At 38.3% G+C, this 23225-nt stretch overlaps 1 protein-coding gene across 1 annotated transcript in view; it reads right to left on the bottom strand.

Moving 5' to 3' along the window:
* LOC122792399 overlaps positions 1-23225 on the bottom strand; it is a 339957-nt gene that overhangs the window by 200757 nt on the left and 115975 nt on the right. Inside the window, exon 3 of the mRNA XM_044060188.1 lies at positions 8188-8326. Coding sequence (XP_043916123.1) covers positions 8188-8326 — 139 coding nt within the window. The remainder of the gene's footprint in view (positions 1-8187; positions 8327-23225) is intronic.

Here is a 23225-nt window from a genome sequence, read left to right as displayed (position 1 = left end):
ATATACAGATATATATACATATATATATATATATATATATATTATATATATATATATATATATATATATATATATATATATATATATGTATATACATACACAAAGGGTTTAATAAGCATTGGAAAGTGAAAGTGTTATATCTCATGTAGTTTCCATTAGTGATCAGTACATGATTTCTACTGATGATGCAGAATGTTGCATATATGCAGTACATACATATATTGAGTTATCATTGAAACAAAAGTAAAAATCACATTTATTTCTGCAGGAACAAAAGCTTTTTCTGTTATAGGTATGCCATGACTAAACTCCACATATCGACGTGATGACAATGTGGTGAGGTCAAATTCACCATTGTTTATTTATATATTTGACAGTATATTTGTTTATTTATTTAATTTTAATTAGCTGGGTAACAGGCAGGTCCAGGGACACCAGCCAAAAAGACATTTACAACATACATAAAATATAGATATAGCAAGAACAGCATATACTGAAATAAAATAACATGAAAGCCAAATACTTATAATGTACATCTTGGCACAATTAGCATTCAGTGTAACTAAATTTGTAATGTATGTAACAATGCTTTGAACCAAATGAGTATGCTTGAAAAAAAAATTGAACACTGGTCTTCCAGATACAACTTTTGATTGAGAAGTATTACAGCATACTGGCTTTTGAATGGACAAAGACTAGCACATTCTTATTAATGCATTCAGGGCAGTAAGCCAAACTACACTAACTGTAGACATGACATAGTTCCCCTTTTGCTGGGCTCATCAGTTCAGTATACACAGAGAGTCTAATTATGTTCTGATCTAATAACCATGATTCCTGAGCAGTCTGGAAATGTGCATATCTCCCATGGTTCCGTCATAATGGGTACCTTTCACAGGGTATTTTTGGTGTAGTCCTGTGGTACATTTATTAAACTTTTTGGTTTGGATCTTATTTGGCAATCGCCATAATATAATGGATAGGAGGTTTGTCAAAAACTAGAGTGTTTCACAACTCTCAGAAATGTTATTAATAATTATCAAACGATATAATGTAAGATATAGTTAATGAATCTAAAAATGGTATAGTTATAAATGTGTGAAGATGTTATTCAGTCATAAGATTTACCACATGTTAGTATTAGATTAACAAATCATTGTGCAAATGACAATTGCTGTCACTATTTAGAATGGTTAATGTTAATATATGGTTTCATTTTTTAGAGGATGCAGAAAATGGTGAATAACACCTTTGAAGTGTGTGTGTTCATTATGAAGGGATCAAGAAAGCAGGGTCTTATACATGTGCTGCACATTTTTGAAAGGGCAAGTTGATCTTGACTTGGCAATGGTACATGTTGATACTTTATTATTTATTTATTTTATTAACTGCTTAGACCCAGTAAGCAGTAGTACCTCTTTTCAGCAGGTGACTCATGAGCATTGTCTTTTTACATTCCTTTTTCACAGTCACAGAATAGGCAAATGTTGATGGAATTATACTCTGGACTACAGATGAACCTCATAAGTAGGTCAAGAGTGTAATACACTGCATGGAATTAACAGGTTCTATATTAATAATTAGCAACCATGTGCATTCAGTAAAACATAGAGTTGATTTGAGGACAGTCATAGTTTTAAAGGTTTTGCACCTTTTCTCCGCATATCATGTCCTGTATTTAAAGCAGCTCATAAATCTTTGGCTCTGCATCTGTTCTACTCACCATTTTCATTAAAAATGCTGAAAACCAGAACATTCATAATAGAACTTTTATCAAAAATATAACATACACTAACTGAATAGCTGTGATATTTGTAGCATTTTTTTCGGTGTGGAACAACCTTGATAATCTACTTTTTTGTTTATGTTCCGATTCATATTACTAATCAAAAGCAGCAGGACACTAATCAAAAATATAATCATAAATGTGAAATCTTTATCAGTTTGCTGCAGAGAACTAAGGCTATGAGCTGATAATGGACTTCATCCTGTATTCAGGGTTTGATTTCCTCAGCCTCCTTTTGTCTGCTGTGTGGCTCTAAGTAAGTCACTTAACCAGTAAGTGCTACCCCTGAAAAAAAAACACATGTCTAATGGGCCTACTCCATAAACAAATAAATAAAGTGAAAAAATACATAAAAATGATCATTGATTGTTACCTCATATACATGGCAGAAACTCTAAAATACACCACAGAGTATCCAGAACCCCATGGCTTCTTTCCCAGTTTATTCCAGTTATTTTCTTCAGACTCAGCCATAGAATGCCTCCCATATCTGCCCTATCTCCATCCTCCCTACACTTGGTAAATGCTTGAAAAACTGATCTACAACCATCTAGTTACATCCAACAGTATCATCCCCTCATTCTTAAACAGCATGGATTCTGGTCTTGCACAATGCCAGCGCTGTAGTCACTTATGGATGAGATTGTTCTGGTCCTGGAAAATATCTTTCTTTCTCTCCTAACCAGCTATATCTGCACCAGGCAAAGGAGTCCTTCTAGCTCAACTTGAATAAGGGCTCCTCATCATAGCTGCAGCCTCTAAAAATCTCATCTGCTCTACAGTCCATTGAAAACAAAATCTCCTAATTCATTTCCAAATCCCTTCCTTCTCCATTCTTGCACACAAACTCTAGTAATTCCTCCTCCCTCACATAAAAGAAATCTCCTCTTCCTCACTTTAACAGCATAACTCAAAAGAAGGGTGTATATCATAACATCGAATTTGCATAACATCGAACGGCCATAACCTTGAATTTGCCATTCATCAGATCTGTACTTGTGGGATTGGGGTACAGTGAGGATCAGTAAATATGCCCTTTCCACACTGTAGTGCGACCTTGTTGTTGGTATATATAATTAGCAGGGGGGGGGTCTGGGGGGCACAGCCCCCCACATGAACAGATTCGAGGTTATGGCCGTTCGATGTTATGCAAATTCGATGTTATGATATAAACCCCAAAAGACATTTCCATCAAAAATCTGACTGCAAGTGCTTTTCTTCTAGACACATCAATGAATTCCTCCTTCAGCTACATCAGTTCTACTTCTACCCGCTGTTCTGAATTGCTGCTTATTTCCCATATTTACTGCTAAAATGAATCCACATTTATTTTTTTCTCCTCTATTATTAATAGTTTCTCATTGTCTGCAGAACTTTGTACCTTCTGTGATTACTCTGTGTTTGTGAAAAAGTTCTGTTTTTTTTTGTGAATTTCTTCACCTGGGCTATGGGCTGTGTCTGCATATGGTTTGTTGTGATCAGTGTATTACCCAGGTAAACAAACTTAAATAAAATAAAGAGTGCCAGCAATCCACTAAGGCATGTAGGTAGACAGCCAGAGAGTGCAGAGTGACAGGAATTCCTCAAATTAGATACACAGAATGAGAGATGCATTTTTCCATAATATGTCATATAAGGAGAGACAACTGCTCAATTCATGCATCCATCAGTGTTAAAGGCAGAAGGCAAATGAGCCCTTGTGACATGGTACACAATAAAAGAGATGGGCAAAGTATACAGTGCACAGAGAGTCCTTGTGGGTAAAGGATTATAAGGCTGAGAAACAACTGTTGTGAGGGACACATCCACCAGCAAACAGGCAAACATGGAGGAAGGAAGCTGACAGAAATAACCATAATCTGATGAAATACATGAGCAGAGCTGTGGACAAGGGTCAGTGACAGTACTGCAAAGCAGTGCTAATTGACAGTCAACAAATCAATTGGCAAGGTATCAGTTTGCAATTTTGAATAGTCTGATGTTTGTGAAGACAACCCGTCATTGAAAAGAGGCCTGGATAGACAAAGAAAACCAAGGTATCTGGAATAAAGATAAATTGGAATGAGTTGCTCTGTGAAGAAGCTTCTTTCAGGGAAGAGGCACCAGAATAGATGGCTACATGACACAGAAGGTTGATAGAGGAGGAAGTGGGAGTTTTCAGACATAATGAGATGGGTTAAGTATGGCCTAAAATAGAGAAGAAGCAATTATCATGTCCTGCTCATTGCAAGGCGTTGGCTTTCAAACATTAAGCTGTTAATTTCCAGGCACTTGTTCAGCCTTTCTCTCAGTATTTTTCCATGTATTCCTAGCTGCCAAGATGTGACTAACAGGTCTGAAGTTTCTCTGTTCAGTTCTTGTACCTTATTTGGGTGGTGGTAGTGATGGTACTACTGACTTTTACTGACCTTTTTCATCTCCTCTGGGGCATATCATAATTGGTGAACTTGAAGTAGAGCTCTGTCAGAGAATCTGCCAGCATTCTTGCAGATTTGTTACAGTCCTGGGAGGAGTGCAATCCCAGCTTCATGCCTTGTCTTTCCTGCATCCTTTGAACTTATTTTCTAGTTTCCTTGGAAACTATATAGCTCCTTAACTGTGTCTAAAAACCCTTTTCCTATGCATTCCCTATATTTTTTCCTCTTTCACTTTCTTGGACACTGAAGCAAAAAAATTACCAATAATTTATGCAATTATTATTTTCTCTATGTGATATCCTTGCCTTTTCTCTCATGTTTTACTGTCATAGCCATTCTATCTCCACATACATATCTAAATATGTTTCCCTTCCTCTTTGGTTCTCCTAATTAGTTTCTTCTCCAGTATCACCTTGGCTGTCCATTTTTCTTTTTGCATTTTTTTCTGGCTTACTATTACTCCTATCAATGCTCTTCTTGTTTCACTCATATCCTCAGTGATGCTCTTTCCTTTGCCTGACTGACAGCTTTGTTTCTTGGCTGAAGTGCACTGGTCTCTTTCTTCTTCATGCTTTACACTAAATATGTACATCACTTTCCATGACTGCTGTATGTTTTATTTAATTATAACATCATTTTCTCCTCTTTCTTGTCTTCATTCCCAGTCCTTTTACAAATAATTCTCTTCATCAGTTGTAGTCTGTCCTTTTTTGTTCCATACCCTTGGCTTGTATATTGTCTCATTCTTTCATCTACTTACACTCCGAACCTAGTGGTCACTAATTTGTATCCAACCATAAATATTTCTCCTTACCTTCAAGCCTAACTGTTAGGAAGGTAACGCCTGTTTGTCCTCGACTCCCATCCTATATATGCTCTCCTACACATTATTTGCAGTTAGTGCTCTAACCTCCTCCAGTTGCCATTTATATTCTGTCCCTTCTGTATTGCACGGATTCATATCCTAGGCTTTTTATGCCATATTTCCTTTTATGAACTGCCAAGGCCTTTGTAAGATTCTCTGGGCCTATCTGACATTTTATTTCTAGAGTTTGTGCTTCATATTTATCTTACCCAGTCTCTAAGCATTATAAAACAAGATTTTCTATGAACGTCTGACTGCCCTTCTATAAAATGTATTTGTTTTCTTATTGTGTGCTTTCTACCACTGTCTGCCCTCTTCTGTTTGTTTGTATAATTTATTCTCCTACATTACCTGCCTCTGTATGGCTTATTCAGATCTTCCTGTTCACATCTTTTAGCCTTCTGTCTGTCAGCATTCCTTTCTGCCTCATTATATTTTAAAGGCATACATTATCTAATATGATTTTCAAGTCCAGTTTGTAGTAATGCTGTAACACCCAGGTCAAGGTTGATACTGCTTGTGGCATACATGGCATTTCTATAATATATCTGCTGCCATTAACCCACTTGTTCTAGTCCTTCTTCTGTTATCTTCTTCTAGAGCCAGGAGACAAAATGTGTGATTCCAGAAATTACTGTCAGTGGGTAGCAACAGTAAATCACAGTGGATACTGGCAACACCTCTGAAAAGGCTGCCTCTCAGCTTCACTCCTGGCACATGCTATTCACCTTCCTAATTCTTTCTTGCATTGTCTCCACTGTTCTACCCTTCAGACTATTGAGGTAACACGTATAATGGCCTCTTCCTCTCATGCCTTCCATGATAACTTCATCACCACCCTTTCTTCCACTGGGTCCCCTCATCCTGTCTGTTAACTTATCTTCCTTCTCCCCCTTCTGCTCTGCACCATCAGCCTTAGGCCTCTACTGATTAATGACATTATCTTCCCTACTTTCTGCCTTGAGCGGTGCCTCTTTTCTGTTAGTCCACACCTCATTTCTGTCCCAGTCCTTTCTAGTCTCACTTTTTTGAATCTTTCCCGCTACCTGTCACTTATTGTCTGTATCCTTATTTCTGTCATACTCTTCTCTTTCAGTACCCTTTGATCTACCCTTTTTTTCACTTCATCAAGCCATCTCCTGCCATCTTCTTACTCACTCAGAGTTATCATCTCCCATGTTACTATTCTGAACCTTGTACAAGTTCTGCACTCTACCTTTCCTATAGATCCACCAACCAAACTGCCATACAATACATTGAACAGTCTCCCTTAAATTTGGTTCTCTGTTTCATTCCACACTTCCTTTTTCGCTAGTCCTGACTTTTGTAAATGAGATGGTGAACTTTTTACATCTTCCTTATTTTCCTGTATTATTTATTTTCTGTAGCTGTTTTATATAGATTTATTTTCCATAACCTCATAAACCTCACCACAACGATAAATGGGACATGCTGGAGGGATAGATTCCTATCCCAGAGACTCCCCATGCTTTGGAATAGGATTCCAGTATACATCAGGCAGAGCCCCTCACTAACACTCTTCAAGAGAAACATTGATGGGTGGATGGGAAACAGAAAATTTACCCCAGGGATCACTGCAGTAGCTCTGCTGGACAGTGGCACAGGGAACTAATGGCTCTGCTGGACAGAGGCACAGGGAACTAATTTAAGGGGGTGGCAAAAGCCAACACATTCTGACTAGGCTTATAAATGCCCTTGGGCAGATAGCCTAGTACTTACCTATGAACCTATGAAACATCTTATATAGATTATCTCCTAATTTTACCTATTTGAATACTGTATCAAAATAAAAGCCATCTGCAGTTTACAGTATATCTGTTATGATGCATTTTATTTCCTCATTACTTTCTTAGTTTTGCTATCTTTGTTACTGTTGTACTATTCTTCATATATCTAGTTTTCTGAATTAAGGTAGAAGTGTCCTAAACAAAGCATATTTAGTAAAGGAAGCATGCAATATGTTTTATTTATATAAAGTGGATGTGAGATGGCAAGTCAAATGTTTTCAAGTTTTTCTTTCAAAGGATGCAATGGCAGGTAGGTGTCATGTGATTGGCTCTTCTTTGTCACTCTGTAAAACAATCTTATGGTAAAATGGTTTACCTTTAAAATGTTGCAACACGTGTGTGACTCCTCATATACCTGACTCGTAATGTCAGAAACTGCACCATTGAATCCTTAAAAGACCGAATCCGCTACCCAAAGAAAGTCAACACTCCGGGAATGTTGACTTTCTTCAAACCACCTGTCATTTCTGGATGTCTCCTAAGACTGTTATGCAGGGGTAAAGTCCCCCTGCACCCCATACTCCCTGCTAATTTTATATACTAACTCTGAGATTGTACTACAGTGAGGGAAGGAGTACATGTCCCGATCCCCACTGTAGTGCGATCTCCACTTAGAATGACAAATTCACATGAGCGAATGCACACTGACATGTGCTCATTTGAGAGTTCAGCAATTTCTGGTTCATTAATACAAACTTTTGCAAACATCCTTTCACACATCTGACCATCACAGATGTGCACTTTAACATTTTAAATGTAAACCGGTAAAACAGAATGCAACCACTTGCAGATTTCATTGTTTCACCTGCTTTCTTATAACATTATCCCTAATCAGGAAATCATCAACCTGGTAGTAATTCCTCTCCTACCTGGTTAATGCACCTCTACCAGTGGCACTACTAAATCCCTTTGTCAAGCAAGCAGCCAACTCTTCTGTGTCCCACCAAAGCAAACTTGGTCAAACATTTCAAGTCTTCTCATATTAGATTATGGAAATCAATAAGAGAGCAAATTACTTAATTAATATATATCTCATCTGATCATTTGACAAGAACAGAGCTTTCCCTGACTATTTTATTCTTTAGCAGTATCTCTAACTGAATTCTAGACAGACAGTTGCAGAAAGTCATAAATGTTTGTTGAAAAATCATGTCCTTGTATGGTAGAAGGTAATCACAAAAATAAATTAATTAAACAATAAATATATAATATTTTAACAGAAATTGCATGATACCAAAGGAAATGTAATGAAGAAAAGCACATTTTGAATGTTTCAAAGCATGTAAACTAAACAGAAAAGGATATACCAACCTTTTGTGTAACTACAGAGGAGATGCTCAGTTGCCTCTTCTGTAAGTGCAAAGAATGTTTCCAAATTTTCAAAGCCTGAGTTTGAGAAAAGTTTTTGAATGACATTGCTGGCATTTCCAATATATTTATCTGCAAATATCTAATCAAAGAAAGATAATAAACAAATAAATTACATAAATAAAAATAATTAAAATAGTAAAATATACTTGTAAAGACTGGTTTATAGCATATCTGTAGAGGTGTCTGTTTTCTCTGGCAAATTTAGTAAGAGATCATCCTATTTAAAGTAATGTTAATAATGTACTTAGAAAACATACATCACTTCAGAAAGGTAAATAACTCCACGCATCAGATATATCCTTGTATTCATGCATTTTTAATGAATAACAAATTCACTGGACATAAACTGAGGGGAATATGTTACTTGGAGCATACTAATTATGGAATGTTATTGCATTCCTAAAATTTATACACAAGCACATAACCTCATGGATGATGGCCAAAAAAGTTAATAGCCAAGTAAAATAGCAACACATAGCCTACACAAGCCAGTAAACAAGCAAGAATATAGATAAATAAGTAAATCATGTGGTTGTGAATTTTTGACTGTTACTAAACTCAGTAATGAACTTAATGGAGAAGGGTAAGGAGTGCAGAAATGTAATGGATTTAAGACCTATCAGTAAGAGAATATTCTCTGGTTGCAATTACAAATATCAAATAATAGTAATTTCTCAATACTGAAAACAACACCAGTGTTTCAGAGACATCTCATTTGGAATCTGTTTATCCAATCAAGTAAGACTACTGCATATACAGTCAAGCCGAAGCGTAAGATTTATATTTTTGGGGAATTAATTCCTTACCAGCACAATATGGGGTGAGCTATAATTAAACATTATTCAAAAAGTTAAACAGAAAAAGATGGTTAGCTGTGATGAGATAAGAAACATAGTCAATGGCAGTAAGAGAACAGGGTGACATAAATTAGAAAAAAAAGTTGATAAGATAAACTCTGATAGTTGGATTCTCAAACAATTTACTCTCATGGCAAAGAACTTTCCTGAGCCTGCACGGTTTCTATCAATGTGAGTTATTCTGAAAAAAAATATGAATATTCCTCATAAAATATTTGCAAATGGGAAATCATACAAGCCCTTCAGATAGCAGTACAATCAAAAGGGTTATAAAACAACTGGAAAATATTGTCAGCTAATGTGCAAGTTTATGAAAAACAAAAAAATAGTAGTAAACGTCTGGGAGATGCAGAAATGGGATAGTACTAAAATCCACAGGAGTTGAGACTGACGTTTATGAAAAAGTAGGGAGCAGTATCCATTTTATTAATAAAAGGGACAGAAATATAGAAATGTTTGCACACACAATTAAGAAAGTTGATTAGTGTAATATGAAGAGACAAGGATATTTTAAGTATTTTGCTTGCAATATGTGTAATATTTATTAATTATAGGCCTAATTTATATTGTGCAAAACACAGATAAAACTCCAATACTACCATGGAGTTCACGTGTCCTTCAGATTTTATAGTATATGCATCTACATGCACTATTTGTGAATTGTTCTATGCTGGCAAAACAGTGGGGTAATTGAAAAGTTGAAGCTAAGAGAATGTTTATGCTTAAAAAAAAAAAATGAAATACAGTTAGTTGTATAGACATAGTTTTCATTGTAATAGGTTTAAAGAAGGTTGTGCTGTATGTTTTAGCCCTTGCCCCCCAACAATATGCTTAGAATATACATGATAAAATGGATATCTGCAAGCCTCTAGTTATAAATCCAAGTGTGAATGTTAAATGTTTTTTTAAAAGAAGACCTTTAACTGCAAAGTAATCAATTTATAGTAATGTATACTTGTTCAAGTGCATTTTTTAATGTCTTCACTCTTTTATTAATATCCTGTACATAGTTCTGTATGTTTTTTTTCATTGGTTTGCTGTTATGTGACTTTTTAAATAATTATAAAAGCTATTTTTATCATGTCATCTTGTATATAACCAAAAGCAAGATTAAGTCTATTAATAAGTTTGTATGAGTGAAATTAAATTGCTTACTGATTAAAGACTTTGGTTAACAGATTTTTTCATTAAGATTGATCCTTTTCTCATGATACCTTTGCAATGTACTAGTCTATTTGTCATGTTATTTTATTTTACTTAATTTTAATTAATTTTTATACTTTATATAACATGTTAATCCTAAAATTTCCATTTCTAATTCTACTCAATGAAGTAAAAAAGAAGAAAATGAATATATCAACAATACCCCCCAAATACATTTTATTTAGAGTACATGCATACAGTTACGCATTGAACTTCTCAACACTGATAGAAGCATTAACATTTAAACCCACCATACCAGTCTTCCCTGTTTAAAGCCCATGCTACATTTTCTTCTTTTATAGTTGGCATATTCAAGTTATTTTCTATTTTTTTTTTACTTTGTGAGTCCTCTGAGAGACGGGAACCATGTTTAGGCATATTTCTTATATTTCCTCCATCTTTGGATTCTCCTTCTTAGTGGTAGGGGTACTGGGGGATTAAATTTAGAAATTCCTGCTTCCCTATAGTGTTGCTGCATGTCTATATTCCTCTAATGAGGTCTATTAATTATATCACTCTCATTATCATGTTTGTTAAGATTCATACTGGAGTGTAAGATCTTGTCCAAATTCTCAACATAATTAGCTTTCCAATTTTTTTTTAACTGCAAAGACTTTTCTACTACTCCATGAACTTGTGATAACTTTTACATTTTCAAACTTAGGGGTATACCCAGAAAGTTCTCAGAATGTCAACTAACCTTTTTTGTAGGCAGCTAAAAAACAAACAAAAAAACTGCATCCACTTCTATAGACACAGCATTCATTGTAATAGGTTTAACACGGTTTGTGCTATATGAATGAAGCTGTCAAGAACAGCTCATTTGTCAGTGGGCTAAATGATAAGAGCCATTTAATTGATGGCTCTTACTGAGAGTCACATTTATGAACAGAAGTCCATACACTGAGATTTTGCAATCACAGAAGGAGAGAAGCAGTCTTATATGCAGAGTTTAAACTCTTTTCCTTACTTTGTTATTCTGTTATACTGGAGTATTATATATAAGTAGGATGGGATATGAGGGTTGCAAGCTCCTACATGAGGGATGGCTTGCCCACCTGCAAAAATGTATATGTTTCAGTATGCATGCTTGCACAAGGAGGGAGCAAGCTTCATTCTACTTATAGGAAATGATTTGTGGAGATTCATGAGTCTATTGGTGGTTCCTGATGAATTCCCACTCACTGAGTTTATGATTAAACTAGTGGATTAGATCCAAGCCATCTCTTGTACCACCCAGTTTTTGTTCAGCAAATAATCCTGTTACCAGCCTATAATTTCTTTGCCATATTCTCTACACATGCCACAAATCATAGATTTCAGACTGGGTTGGAATCCAGAAGTTCATGGTAGTGTTGTGGAGAGCCTCCACTATCCCTTTTCACAACCCTATATCTAATTTACATCCTTATTCCAGGTGTGACATAATTTGGGGTTAAGGTATTCCCAAAGCATTTCCTTGCATTACCATGTAAGAAGTTGAAAGGATCAAAGACATGGAGTAGTACAGAGCCTCATTACTCATTTCTGGTATAGCACAATCCCAGCCAAAGACTAGGCGGAGCTGTCAAGGTTGCATGAACTAGTCTGACACCACAGCTCCACCTGTAGAGCTAAACATGTACTGTAGGCAGAGAGTCTTCCTGCCAGATCCAGAGCTGCCATATAATTGATGCTGGATGTCTAAGAGACAGTCTTTTACACTAGCATGACTGCATGAAGGAGAGGTACAATGACCATCATGCATATATTATAGCCATATTCAAAGTGAGGCAGGGAAGTGGGAGCATTAGCCCACCATGAAATAAAACCTGATGTTAATTATTGTACTTGTGTAAGCCATCTCCACTGAAATTAGGAGTCAGCCCACAGACAACCTTACCATGCATCCCTGGGGTCCATAGTCTAAACCCATGGCTCCACCAGAGTGACAGAACAACTCCACCTGTATGTAAACATTGCTAATGCAGGCAGTCAGGCTTTCCACCATGTAATGCCTGTACTACCAAGTCCATCTTACAGATGGAGCTGTTGATTTGCCGAAACCATCCACGTATTTCTAGGTCTTACTCTGTTCCTTCAGAGTTTTATACTATCATGTTTCATCAAAGAAACAACAAGAAACAAGAAACTTAAATGTAAACAAGGTGGCACACAAAGGATCTGAATTCACCCACTCTATCTTTGACCTATAAAATAATTTTTAAAGAAACAATCATGTACGTATAACAGTTTTTTTAATGAGAGCAGTCTTGAATACAAAAAAATTTTAAAAAGTACTGGAATGTTATGCTCAGTAATATTGTTATTGCTTGTAGATTAAAACAGAAAAAGCAGGGTTATTTTTTGTATTTGCACGAAAACCTAGTAAAAAAGAAAATAAACATAGACCAATGTAAAGCTGGAAATGCAGCTGTGGTGAGGAAAGACCCATTAAAATGAAGGAATTCTAGAAACTTTATGAAAATTAGTAGTGAGGAAAAAGAGCCAGTGTGGGAGTTTCAATTACAGCCAATTAAATTGCTAATTCTGAAAAACATATGCAAAGTAGTAGCAGGAAGCACAGACAATCATGAAGTTTCAATTACAACCAATTAAAAGGTTAATATGAAAACCATTCAAATCAGCTGCTCCTTCTAAATCCCATTGTTGAAATTAAGATAAAAGGACAATGCCTTAGCCAGTATTACTATAAGTTTTTCTTGATCTGATGAAATCTATAAGATGAACGCGCTAATCTGAATAAAGCGTCTTTAAATTAATATTGACTCAATGTGACTTAATTCAAAGATTTGAAGGGATATAAATACTAAAACTTTAGAACCTCTGAAGAGAAGCTGAGGTTCACTGGCCATCCTGAACAATAACTTGCTCTTGAGCTACTCCTTTTAGCATTTGTTCTCTTCATCCTGGCTGGGGACTCTCAGTTCCCCTAAGCTGGTTTAGCTTGGTTCTGGCTGCTTCCACCACCTGAGACATTTATTTTTATCAATGTAAAATTCAAAATACCTTTGGCATTGCAAGCATGATTTTCCTTTGGGAATTGGGTGTATGGCTTTGCCTGTCTCCAGTAGCATACATTGAATGAGGGCTGGCGGAACCCTTGGTTTTGGACAAAGGTGTGAGGTAACTTAGGCATAGTGCATTATTCCACACCCAGTTTATTTTGGAATTCTGCATCTGGTGTCATCTCCACACTATCCTTCCAGCAATGCAGATGAGTGGTACGCTTCTATATGGTTCTGCAGGATATATAAAAGTAATCAGTGACTTTCTGTCAGTAAAAAATAATGTTAACATAAAGATAAATGTCTTTCTTTTAAAATATGCTCAACAGTTTTGACTGTACTGAATAGGTTTCTGATAAAACTTAGCAAGAAATTATGAGCAAGTATTTTTTTCTGCTTCATTAATGCAGTACATAATGAGCTGTTGGCTGGCTAAGATTAACCTGCAATCAACTGGACATATAAGCTAAATTAAGAACACTTTTATCTGCACTTTTTTCATATAGTACTGCATTTTATTTATTTTTTTCACTGAATATTAATTGAATTGAATATTGTGGTCTCTCTGTGTCTCTACAGGGAGCTTGTTGTCGCTTCTTTGATATTCTGTATGTAACTCCTAGCCTAGGGGGTTTGTCTTGCCATATAAGTGTTACATCTTGTGTTATTTCTGCTAAATATCAGAGCTGTTGGCTGGCTAAGATTAACCTGCAATCAACTGGACGTATAAGCTAAATTAAGTACACTTTTATCTGTACTTTTTCATATAGTACTACATTTTATTTATTTTTTCACTGAATATTAATTGAATTGAATATTGTGATCTCTCTTTGTCTCTACAGTTGGTTCCCCACCCACTCTCCCTGTTCTTGTTGTGGTGTTAATCTCGGTAGCTTTGAAATTGCATGCCCCTCTTTTAAATTTGTGTTTGGACACTCCTTCTAGGCCTATCTCATATGCTCACTCAACTGAGTACAGTGAGATCATATTTTGATTTCAGACACTCCTACTAGTCCCATCTCTTCAGCTTTATCTACTGTATACAGAGAGAGCATTTGGGAAGGACAACACCTGTAGCCTCTTAAACCTGCTCTGTTCTCCCTTCAAAAAAAATTATTATACTTTATTCAGCTGTTCTTACTGTAACTGTCTTTGTTTTCTGTTCTGTGTGCTCTTATCTGTTCAGTTGCTCTTACTCTGCACTTATTACTGCTTGTTAGTAGCCTCCTAAGTTACTGCCTTCTGAACTTGTTTTTAGTCATTTGTTAATTTAATTGCAAAAAAAAAGAAAAAAAATCTAAGCTTGTTTCCTGCCTTTCCTGTAACTAGTCTAGTCCAGATACAGATTTGTTGTACCCAAGCCTTTCTGTGTTGGAGGGAAGCCTCCTAGCTTATCAGTGAGAGTGGTAAGCACTAGGTAGCCTAACAACCACAAGAGTGGTTTCTGGCCCAGAAATTGTAGTTTATTGGCTGTTTGGGCAGTTTATCCATCTCTTTCAACTTTCTGTTTTAAAAGCCTGTGTTTGCACCTGTTTCCCACTTTTCCTGTAACTAGTCTCATCCAGACACAGATTTCATAGGGTCATAGTTTCATAGGTTGGTACTAGGCTATTGGCCCTAGGGCCTATACAAGCCTAGCCATAACAATTCCCTGGCTGTTTGCTGTATCCAGGACTGTTTGTAAGCTTCTGAGCCCCCCAAGCCTTTCTGTGTTGAGGGAAGCCTTCTAGTTTATCAGTGGGAGTGGTAAACACTAGGTAGCCTATCTACCACAAGAGGAGTGGTTTCTGGCCCAGAAATTGTAGTTCATTGGCCGTTTGGGCAATGTTTTCCATCTCTTTCAACTTTCTGATTTATAAGCCTGCATTTGCACTTGTTTCCCACCTTTCCTATAACTAGTCTAGTCCAGATACAGATTTGCTGTATCCAGGACTGTTTGTAAGCTTCTGAGCCCCCAAGCCTTTCTGTGTCAGAGGGAAGCCTTCTAGCTTGTCAGTGGGAGTGGTAAGCACTAGGTAGCCATCTACTACAAGAGGAGTGGTCTCTGGCCCAGAAATTGCAGTTTATTGGCCGTTTGGGCAGTCTTTCTCCATCTCTTTCAACTTTCTGGTTTAAAAGCCCGCATTTGCACTTGCTTCCCACCTTTCCTGTAACTAGTCTAGTCCAGATACAGATTTACTGTATCCAGGATAGTTTGTAAGCTTATGAGTGGCGTCACAATCTGCTCTTCAATTTTTTTCCTTAGATCTGCTAGTTCTCTCCTCTCCTACACTTTTACTAGCTTATTAGTCTAGCACTTTACAAGACTTCTTGTAGCAATTATTGTAGCACTCAAAAGTGCTATTAGCACTAAACATTTTACAAGGAAACAGCTCCAGTAAGTATTATTAATGCCCAACCCTCCAGGCATGTCTAAAGGTCAGTTCCCTGTGCTTTCTCCTATTAACCTGGTGAACTTGGGCATCCTGAGGCAATGTAGCAACTGCCTCATGTACACCAACAACCCTCTCCTCTTACCTCCCAACACTCAGACTTGTAAGAGATGCACTTATATATCCAAACTGGAAGCCACACACTCTCCAGCCAAGACCAGAACAGCTGGTTGAGAGGAGAAGGTCAACACTTGCACCACACCACATGGAACACATAGCCCTCCAGAACACACACCAGCACTGCCTTCACATAAAAACACAAACCACACACTGACTTCCGTGAAGGGTCTCAATAAAAATCTACCCAAACAGCAGAGACCTCCAAGGCAGAAACGCACTTGACCACCACAACACAACACTAATCATGAGACACATAACTCTCCTAAACAGTGTGCCACTCAACCAAAGCCCCTAAGGCAAAACAGCATGCCCAACACACTAGTCATAGGTGACTCAATAGTGAGGCACACTGATGTCCCACTCACTAGGTTGAATAAGGAGAAAGTAACAGTCAGCTGCCTGTCAGGTGCCAGGATCCACCACATAATGCACACACTCAGGTCCCTCAACAACAGGTACAAATATGATTCAGTCATTGTACATGTGGGTGTGAATGACCTGAGACGTACCTCCCTGGACTGCATGAAAAGAGACATGGAGGAGCTCTTGGATTATGTAGCCCAAGTGGGTTTGACCCTAGCCCTGAGCAGCATCCTACCATCACCCAAAATGATACCACAGTACAAGCAGAAAATTATTGATTTCAACAATTGGCTACATTTCTGGTGTCACTCTAAGGAGATCCAGTATCTGTCTGTCTGGGATGGCATGATTGACAGACCTCGATGGTTTGCCAGAGATGGCCTGCATCTGTCACCCCTGGGATTCCAGATACTGGCCAAGGCTCTTGCCACCCCTATAGTGCCTTTTTTAGGCAGTGTTCTAAAGATCAAAATACCATTGTAACAGCTACAAACAAGTGCAATCTGAAAGTCATGCTGCTCAATGCTAGAAATGTAAATCTCAAAATGCACTCACTCGAACCACTCCTTAAAATGGAGAACATTGACATTTGTGATGTAACAGAGACCTAGTTCAAGGCAGCAGAAAGCACCCCTACACTACCAGGCTATAACTCTTTCCACACCTTTCGGCCCCAGAACTTGGACCGAAGCTCCAAAGGTGGTGGTGTTTCCATATTCATAAAGGATGTGCACACCTCCACACTGGTAGCCCAACATAATGCATCAGAGATACTTCAGGTGCAGCTAACACTGGGTAAGACAGCGATTCAGGTTGTAGCCTGCTATAGGTCCCCAACCATGTCACAAGACTCACACTTCACGTTCCTAAGCACCCTGGAGAATATTAGGGTCCAACATAACACTCTCATACTAGGCGACTTCAGCTATCCCTCCATTAACTGGGAAAAACTACTCATGTACCAATACACTTGCCCAATGTTTCCTGGAGTTCATTAATTCCAATGCCCTAGACCAGCTCATTCTTACCCCCACTAGAAGTGGCAACATCCTTGACCTGGTCATTACTAACATGGGCGACAGTTGCTCTACACCAATAGTCAGCTCCTCCCTGGTTAGATCGGACCACAAACTAATCACCTTGGAAATTCACATCCCTCCCACCCACCCACCCACCCCCGCAATGGTAACTACCATGAAAAATTTCTCCAAAGATAACTTTGGGCTCCTAAAAACAGAGGTGGCTAACTTCATGGCATCCATGCAAATGGGGAATAGTTGCATGAATGCCGAGTCATACACAAATGCACTGTACGTACACGTACACAAATGCATGGATCTCGCCATACCCAATAGAACCAAGATGCTCTCCTCCAAAAAAAGGAAGCCAATCTGGTGGTCCCCTCCCATAAACAAACTCTACAACAGGAGGAAGAAACTGATGCAGAATAAGGTGAAGTCCCAAGACTGGAAAAACTCCCTTATCAGCCTCAACAAAAAGTTGAGATCCCTAATCAAATCCTCTAAAACTAGCTATGAAAACAGAATTGCAGCAGACAGTAAAGACAACCACAAGGCCTCCTATAGTTATGTAAAGAATCTCCACGGCAATACCCATATTTGCTCTGAGCTACTGCACAATGGTACCTCCTTTACTGAGCCAACAGATATTGCCAATATACTGGCCGACAGATTCAGTGCCAACTTTACCTCTCCTCCCCAAAGTACCAATGACAATGTCGGTAGATTGCCAGGCACCCAGTATTACTGCTGCACATGTTAAAACAGCACTGTCCAAGGCCAAGAATACAGCTTCTATGGGACCTGACAATATCCCTGGCTGTGTTCTACATGAACTACAGAGTGAACTGGCACCTCACCTGTGTGGCCTATTCAATCACAGCCTCACCTCAGGCTTTGTCCCTACCAAATGGCAAACTGCTACAGTCATCCCTCTCCAGAAAGGAGGAGCAACTACAGATGCTGGGAACTATCGCCCTATTAGCCTGATGAGTCTGATATACAAAGCTATGGAACGCATCATCATGGACGTAATAAACAAGGATATAGGGAATCTCTAAACTCTGGATCACACACAGCTTGGTTTTCCGAAGGGTAGATCATACCTACTCAACTTGGTTGACTTTTTTGAGTCAGTCACCAGAGCTGTGGATGCAGGCAAGGTAGTTCATACAGCCTACCTTGATCTGGCCACAGCCTTTGATACCATTCCCCACTCAGGAGTCATAGAAAAACTCACTAAGCTAGGCATCAACCCCTATATCACTAGGTGGGTTGCAAACTGGCTCTCAGATAGAACCCACAATGTGAAAGTAGCTGACTCCAAGTCTGACTGCCGACTAGTCATGAGTGGAGTCCCACAGGGTTCAATCATGGGTCCTGTCCTGCTTGGTATCTACTTCTCTAAAGTCCAGGCCAACATAAAGGGACTCAGGCTGACAAAGTTTGCAGATGGTTGCAAGTTGGGATCTATTAATAACTCCCCAAGTGATGTTGACATCCTACAGAATGGCCTCACTGAGACCAACGACTGGTGTCAGAACCATGGCCTTAAGCTCAATGCCAAAAAATGTGTCATTATCCCCTTTGGGAAAACCCAGTTCCCATGAATTACCACATTGATGGTAGTCCACTGAATGCAGAAGCCATTATAAGAGATCTGGGAACACAGGTTGACAGCAACCTCTCTTTTGATCACCACATTGCCACTGTGGTCAGAAAGTCTTTCTATGTGGCACATCTCATTACTAAGGGTTTTACATCCAGGAAGAAAGAGGTCATTGTCTCCCTCTAGTCTTCCCTCATTAGGCCAATCATTGAATACAATGCCCATTTGGCATGTACCTCACTAGACACCTGCAACAACTGGAGAGGCTGCAAAAGTACCTCAAAAAGAGGATCCTAGCCCTTAAACACTTGTCCTATATGGACAGACTCCCTCGGGGATAACTCCAGTGGCTCTACTCGACAGAGGCACTAGGAACTAAGGTCGGGTGGCATGATGCGAGGGTAATCCTATGGTTAGGCTTGTAAAGGCCTCAGGGTCATTAGCCTAGTGCACACCTATGAACCTATAAAATGTTTTACTTTATACTTTATAGTAGGGCTGTCCGTAGGTGAATTGGACCTATTTGACCCAACAAGGCCACAGGGGGGACCAGCACTAGGGTATGATAGGGTCATACTCCTTATGCAGCCCACATGACTTGTCTGAGAGACATTACATCAAAGTGCAAAGCATTTTCCTGTTTATAGTTTTGCTTCTACAGTAGCCTGAAGTCTCGTTAGTATAGCAGATTACATTTTCAGTCATGCATTGTGCTAGTGGATAGTCTAGTATTTTTAATACTGCAGTTTTACACCCCTTCTGTCACTCAAAGTGCTAGTTGCCTAGACTCTCACAGTAGTCAGTTCCAGTTACTGTTCCTGTTACTGAGTGGACAACAAGGGTTTCAACCTAAAACTGAGGTTAGATTAACCATCTGCTTTTGTGTTTTGTTCCATTTACTGTGATTTAGGATAATAAGGGTTTATTTTAACGTCTGAGAGGTACTGTATTTTATTTCACTTTTCCCACTGAAGTGGGATGTGTGATTGTTTGCTACTGAATATAATTACAGAAATGAATGATGTAATAATCAGCCTCAGCCATTATGAAAACAAACACTAGCAAGCGCAAACAAGAAAATAAACAAATGCTGTGAAAGAATTTCAGATCATGAAGCCTGTGGCAGAATGTCACTAGTTCCACACTAGAGCCAAGAAATACTTGCTACAGTTGCAGATAATCCTAGAGAAGTGAAGAAAGTGTGTGCTGTGTGGAGGGATACAGCATTAGGTAGAATAGTCATCTAGATGGCTAAAAGAGGAAAAATATGCAAATAGTATTACTCATAAAAGTACTGAAAACATACCATTGTTTTTGAATCACATAAAAAAATCGGTGGTTGTGAGGGGAGAAGTAAAAATGTAAAAGCAGAAAATCCTTGAACTGGATTGGTGAAGAGTTTTGGGTGAAGTGTATTGTAGATATCTGAATAAATTATGTGAGTTTGCATGTTCTTCTTACACTCATGCATTTCTTTAAGGCATTCTGCTTTCATTCCACCTGCTATAACATGCTCCTTAGTGGCTACTCTAAATTATCCCCATGTGTAATCATTACTGTTGCCTTTGTGGCCTGGGCTATGGCTAGAAATCATCTGCAAGCATTAGTCCACTTATCCACTTTAACAATTAAGTAAATAAATAAAAATAAACTTTCAGAACTAGTTCTATATAAGGTGGTTTGTGAACAATGCCATTTTTAAGGAGAGGCCTGAGATGATAATGATGATGATTGAGCATTTTGAGGAAGTTCAACAGTTTTATGTGGTTTTATGGAAACCTACTGACTGCAAGCAGGGCCAGATCCAGCACTAGGTGACTTAGGCAGCTACCTAGGGCTCACTGCTAGCTGGGGGAGGGGACAAGCTCCACTACAAATAACAGGAAATTTGGAGAGTCACACACAGAAGTTCAGCCCCATCTGCCCCATCTGCACAGCATGAGCACTCAACCCGATCTGCCTGAGCCATCTGTCTTGCACAGCATGCTTTTGCTTTAAGAGGGAGCAGACAGTTGAGAATTTTTGCAAATGTGTGTTTGTCTGTGTGAGTGTTTGTATGTTTCAGCAACCCCCCCCCCCAAGGGTCATTACACATTTCAAAACTACTGCATCCAGGATGACTATTATTCTGCTTGAGCTCCAGGATGATTGCCTCCTTGCAGTTTCAAGATAATTGCACATTCTGCTTACAGGAAGATTGCAGAAAATTTAGGTAAGTCTGGAATTTAGAGAAACTCGAACATATGAAAGGGACAAAAAAATGAACACCTTTCAAATGTTTTCGATTTCGATTTTGATTTGATTCATCTCTGGGGAGCTTCTTGAGTAGGCCTATTTGCCTCTTCTCTAAGCAATCAGTTGAAAGGATTATGCTCCAGGAGTCCATGCAAGAAGGCCTGGAAAACAGATTTTTTTTTTCTTTTCCTTAGACAGGAATGTTTCTGTATGCTTTTCCACCCTTTCCACTGATATCCAGGGTACTTATGAAGATCCAAAAGGAATTCCCCAAGATCATTGTGATGACTCCATTCTGGCCCAGGCAATCATGGTTCTCTCTTCTTTTGGAAATGGCTAGCAGCAATTACCATAAGCCTCTTCATAGACTGTATCTGCTTACACAAGCACATGGGTGCTTGATATGCCCCAACACCAATAAACTTCAATTGATTGCCTGGATCATAGGGTCTTCATTCCTTTTAGGCATCTGTTTACTGAGGATGTGCAGCAGATCCAGAGGTAACAAAGCATGCTACTAGAAAATCATATAATAGTAAACTGGAAAGGTTTTCTAACTGGTGCCAATAACATAATTAGCAACCATTCAGGGTTAGTTGTTATTTGGTTTTACAATATTTGTGTGAGTTACTACCCTATGGCCTTTCTTATTCCATCAAGATTCATTTATGTGTGATTTCAGCATGTCTGCCCAAGGATCCTCTTCTTTCAATGCATTCTCACGTCAAAATGTTTTTGAAAGGGGTTTTCCATAAGAGACCTCCTAGAAAACCAGTGGCACCTCCCTGGGATCTTAATTTTTTGTTACAAAAGCTAACATTTGCTCCATTTGAACCAGCTAAACTGGCTGAGTTGAAGTTCTTAATATATAAATCTGTTTTACTGATCACTCTGACCTCTGCAAGCAGGATATCTGAATTGCAAGCTCTTATGGTGAGATACCTCTGTCTCATTTTCCACATAGACAGGGTTTATTTGAGAACTAATCATTCTTTTATGCTTAAAGTAAAATCAGAGTTTACTTTAAGCCAAACTATCCATCTCCCTATTTTCTTTCCTGAACCCATAAATGAGGGAGAAAGGATACGCTAAACCTTGGATGTCAACAGACAATTCAGATGCTATCTTGACAGAACTAAATATTTTAGATCTTTGGTAAGAAGGAGGGACAACCTGTGTCAAACCAGACAATTTCCAAATGGTTGTCTAAGGCTATTACCTTTTGCTATAATCACCATAACAAACTTATTCCAGGTAGGGTCAAAGCCCACTCTATCAGGGCCTTGGCTTTGTCTATGGCTTTTTGGAAAAGGTTAGACTCTAGAAGTATTCAAGAAGCTGCAACTTGTTCCTCTGTACATACTTTTACAAATATTGTAATCCATTTGCATAATGCCTTACTATCAACTTGCCCTAATAAGGTTTTACATTTGCTAATATGCTGTATATACATTTCATTCTGTTATTATTATTATTATTATTACCTCTATGGCATTCATACTGTATGTAACACAGAAAATTTTTCTTACCAGTCAACAGAGAGGCAGATGGCCAGGCTGCTTTACTGTAGATGGATGAAAAGTTTCTGTAGTCACTTGTGAAGATGGTACAGCAAAACTGGCAGTTTCAGTCTTGCAACTTTGTATTGTACCTTTTTTTGGAGAATTTATGGCACTGCTCACCTTCCTGCACTGCAGTCTCACTCTGGATTCAGACGTCTGATGAAGTGTATTGCTACAAACTGTAGAAAACTGTAGAAAACTAAAGTACTTCACTTAAACGTTAGTTACTGTGCTTTTAAGGGAGTGACCTTATACAAGGCATTACCCACTCCCCCTGTTTTTGGATACAGGCTAGGAACATTGTCAGGGTCACCACTGAAAAATGTATTTTATTGAAAATTTTATGTATGAGCTGCTTCTATGCTGTGCTGGAATTTGCTGGACTGGACTTAAAGTCTTCTTAAGACACAAAGTCTTACTGGCTGTTTACTGCTGAAATTAAAGTCTAGTTATCACTGTCTGTTGCCCACAGAAACTTGTAGAATATACACTGATGCAGCATCTGACTTTAAGAGCAGTAACCAATAAATAGCTTTTTATAAACAAACCACACATATTCTTCTGTTAGTT

The sequence above is a fragment of the Protopterus annectens genome, chromosome 1.part2 (genome assembly GCF_019279795.1).
Source record: "Protopterus annectens isolate FY-2018-M chromosome 1.part2, PAN1.0, whole genome shotgun sequence".
Lineage (NCBI taxonomy): Eukaryota > Metazoa > Chordata > Ceratodontiformes > Protopteridae > Protopterus > Protopterus annectens.
This window is presented reverse-complemented; position numbering and strand designations above follow the sequence as displayed.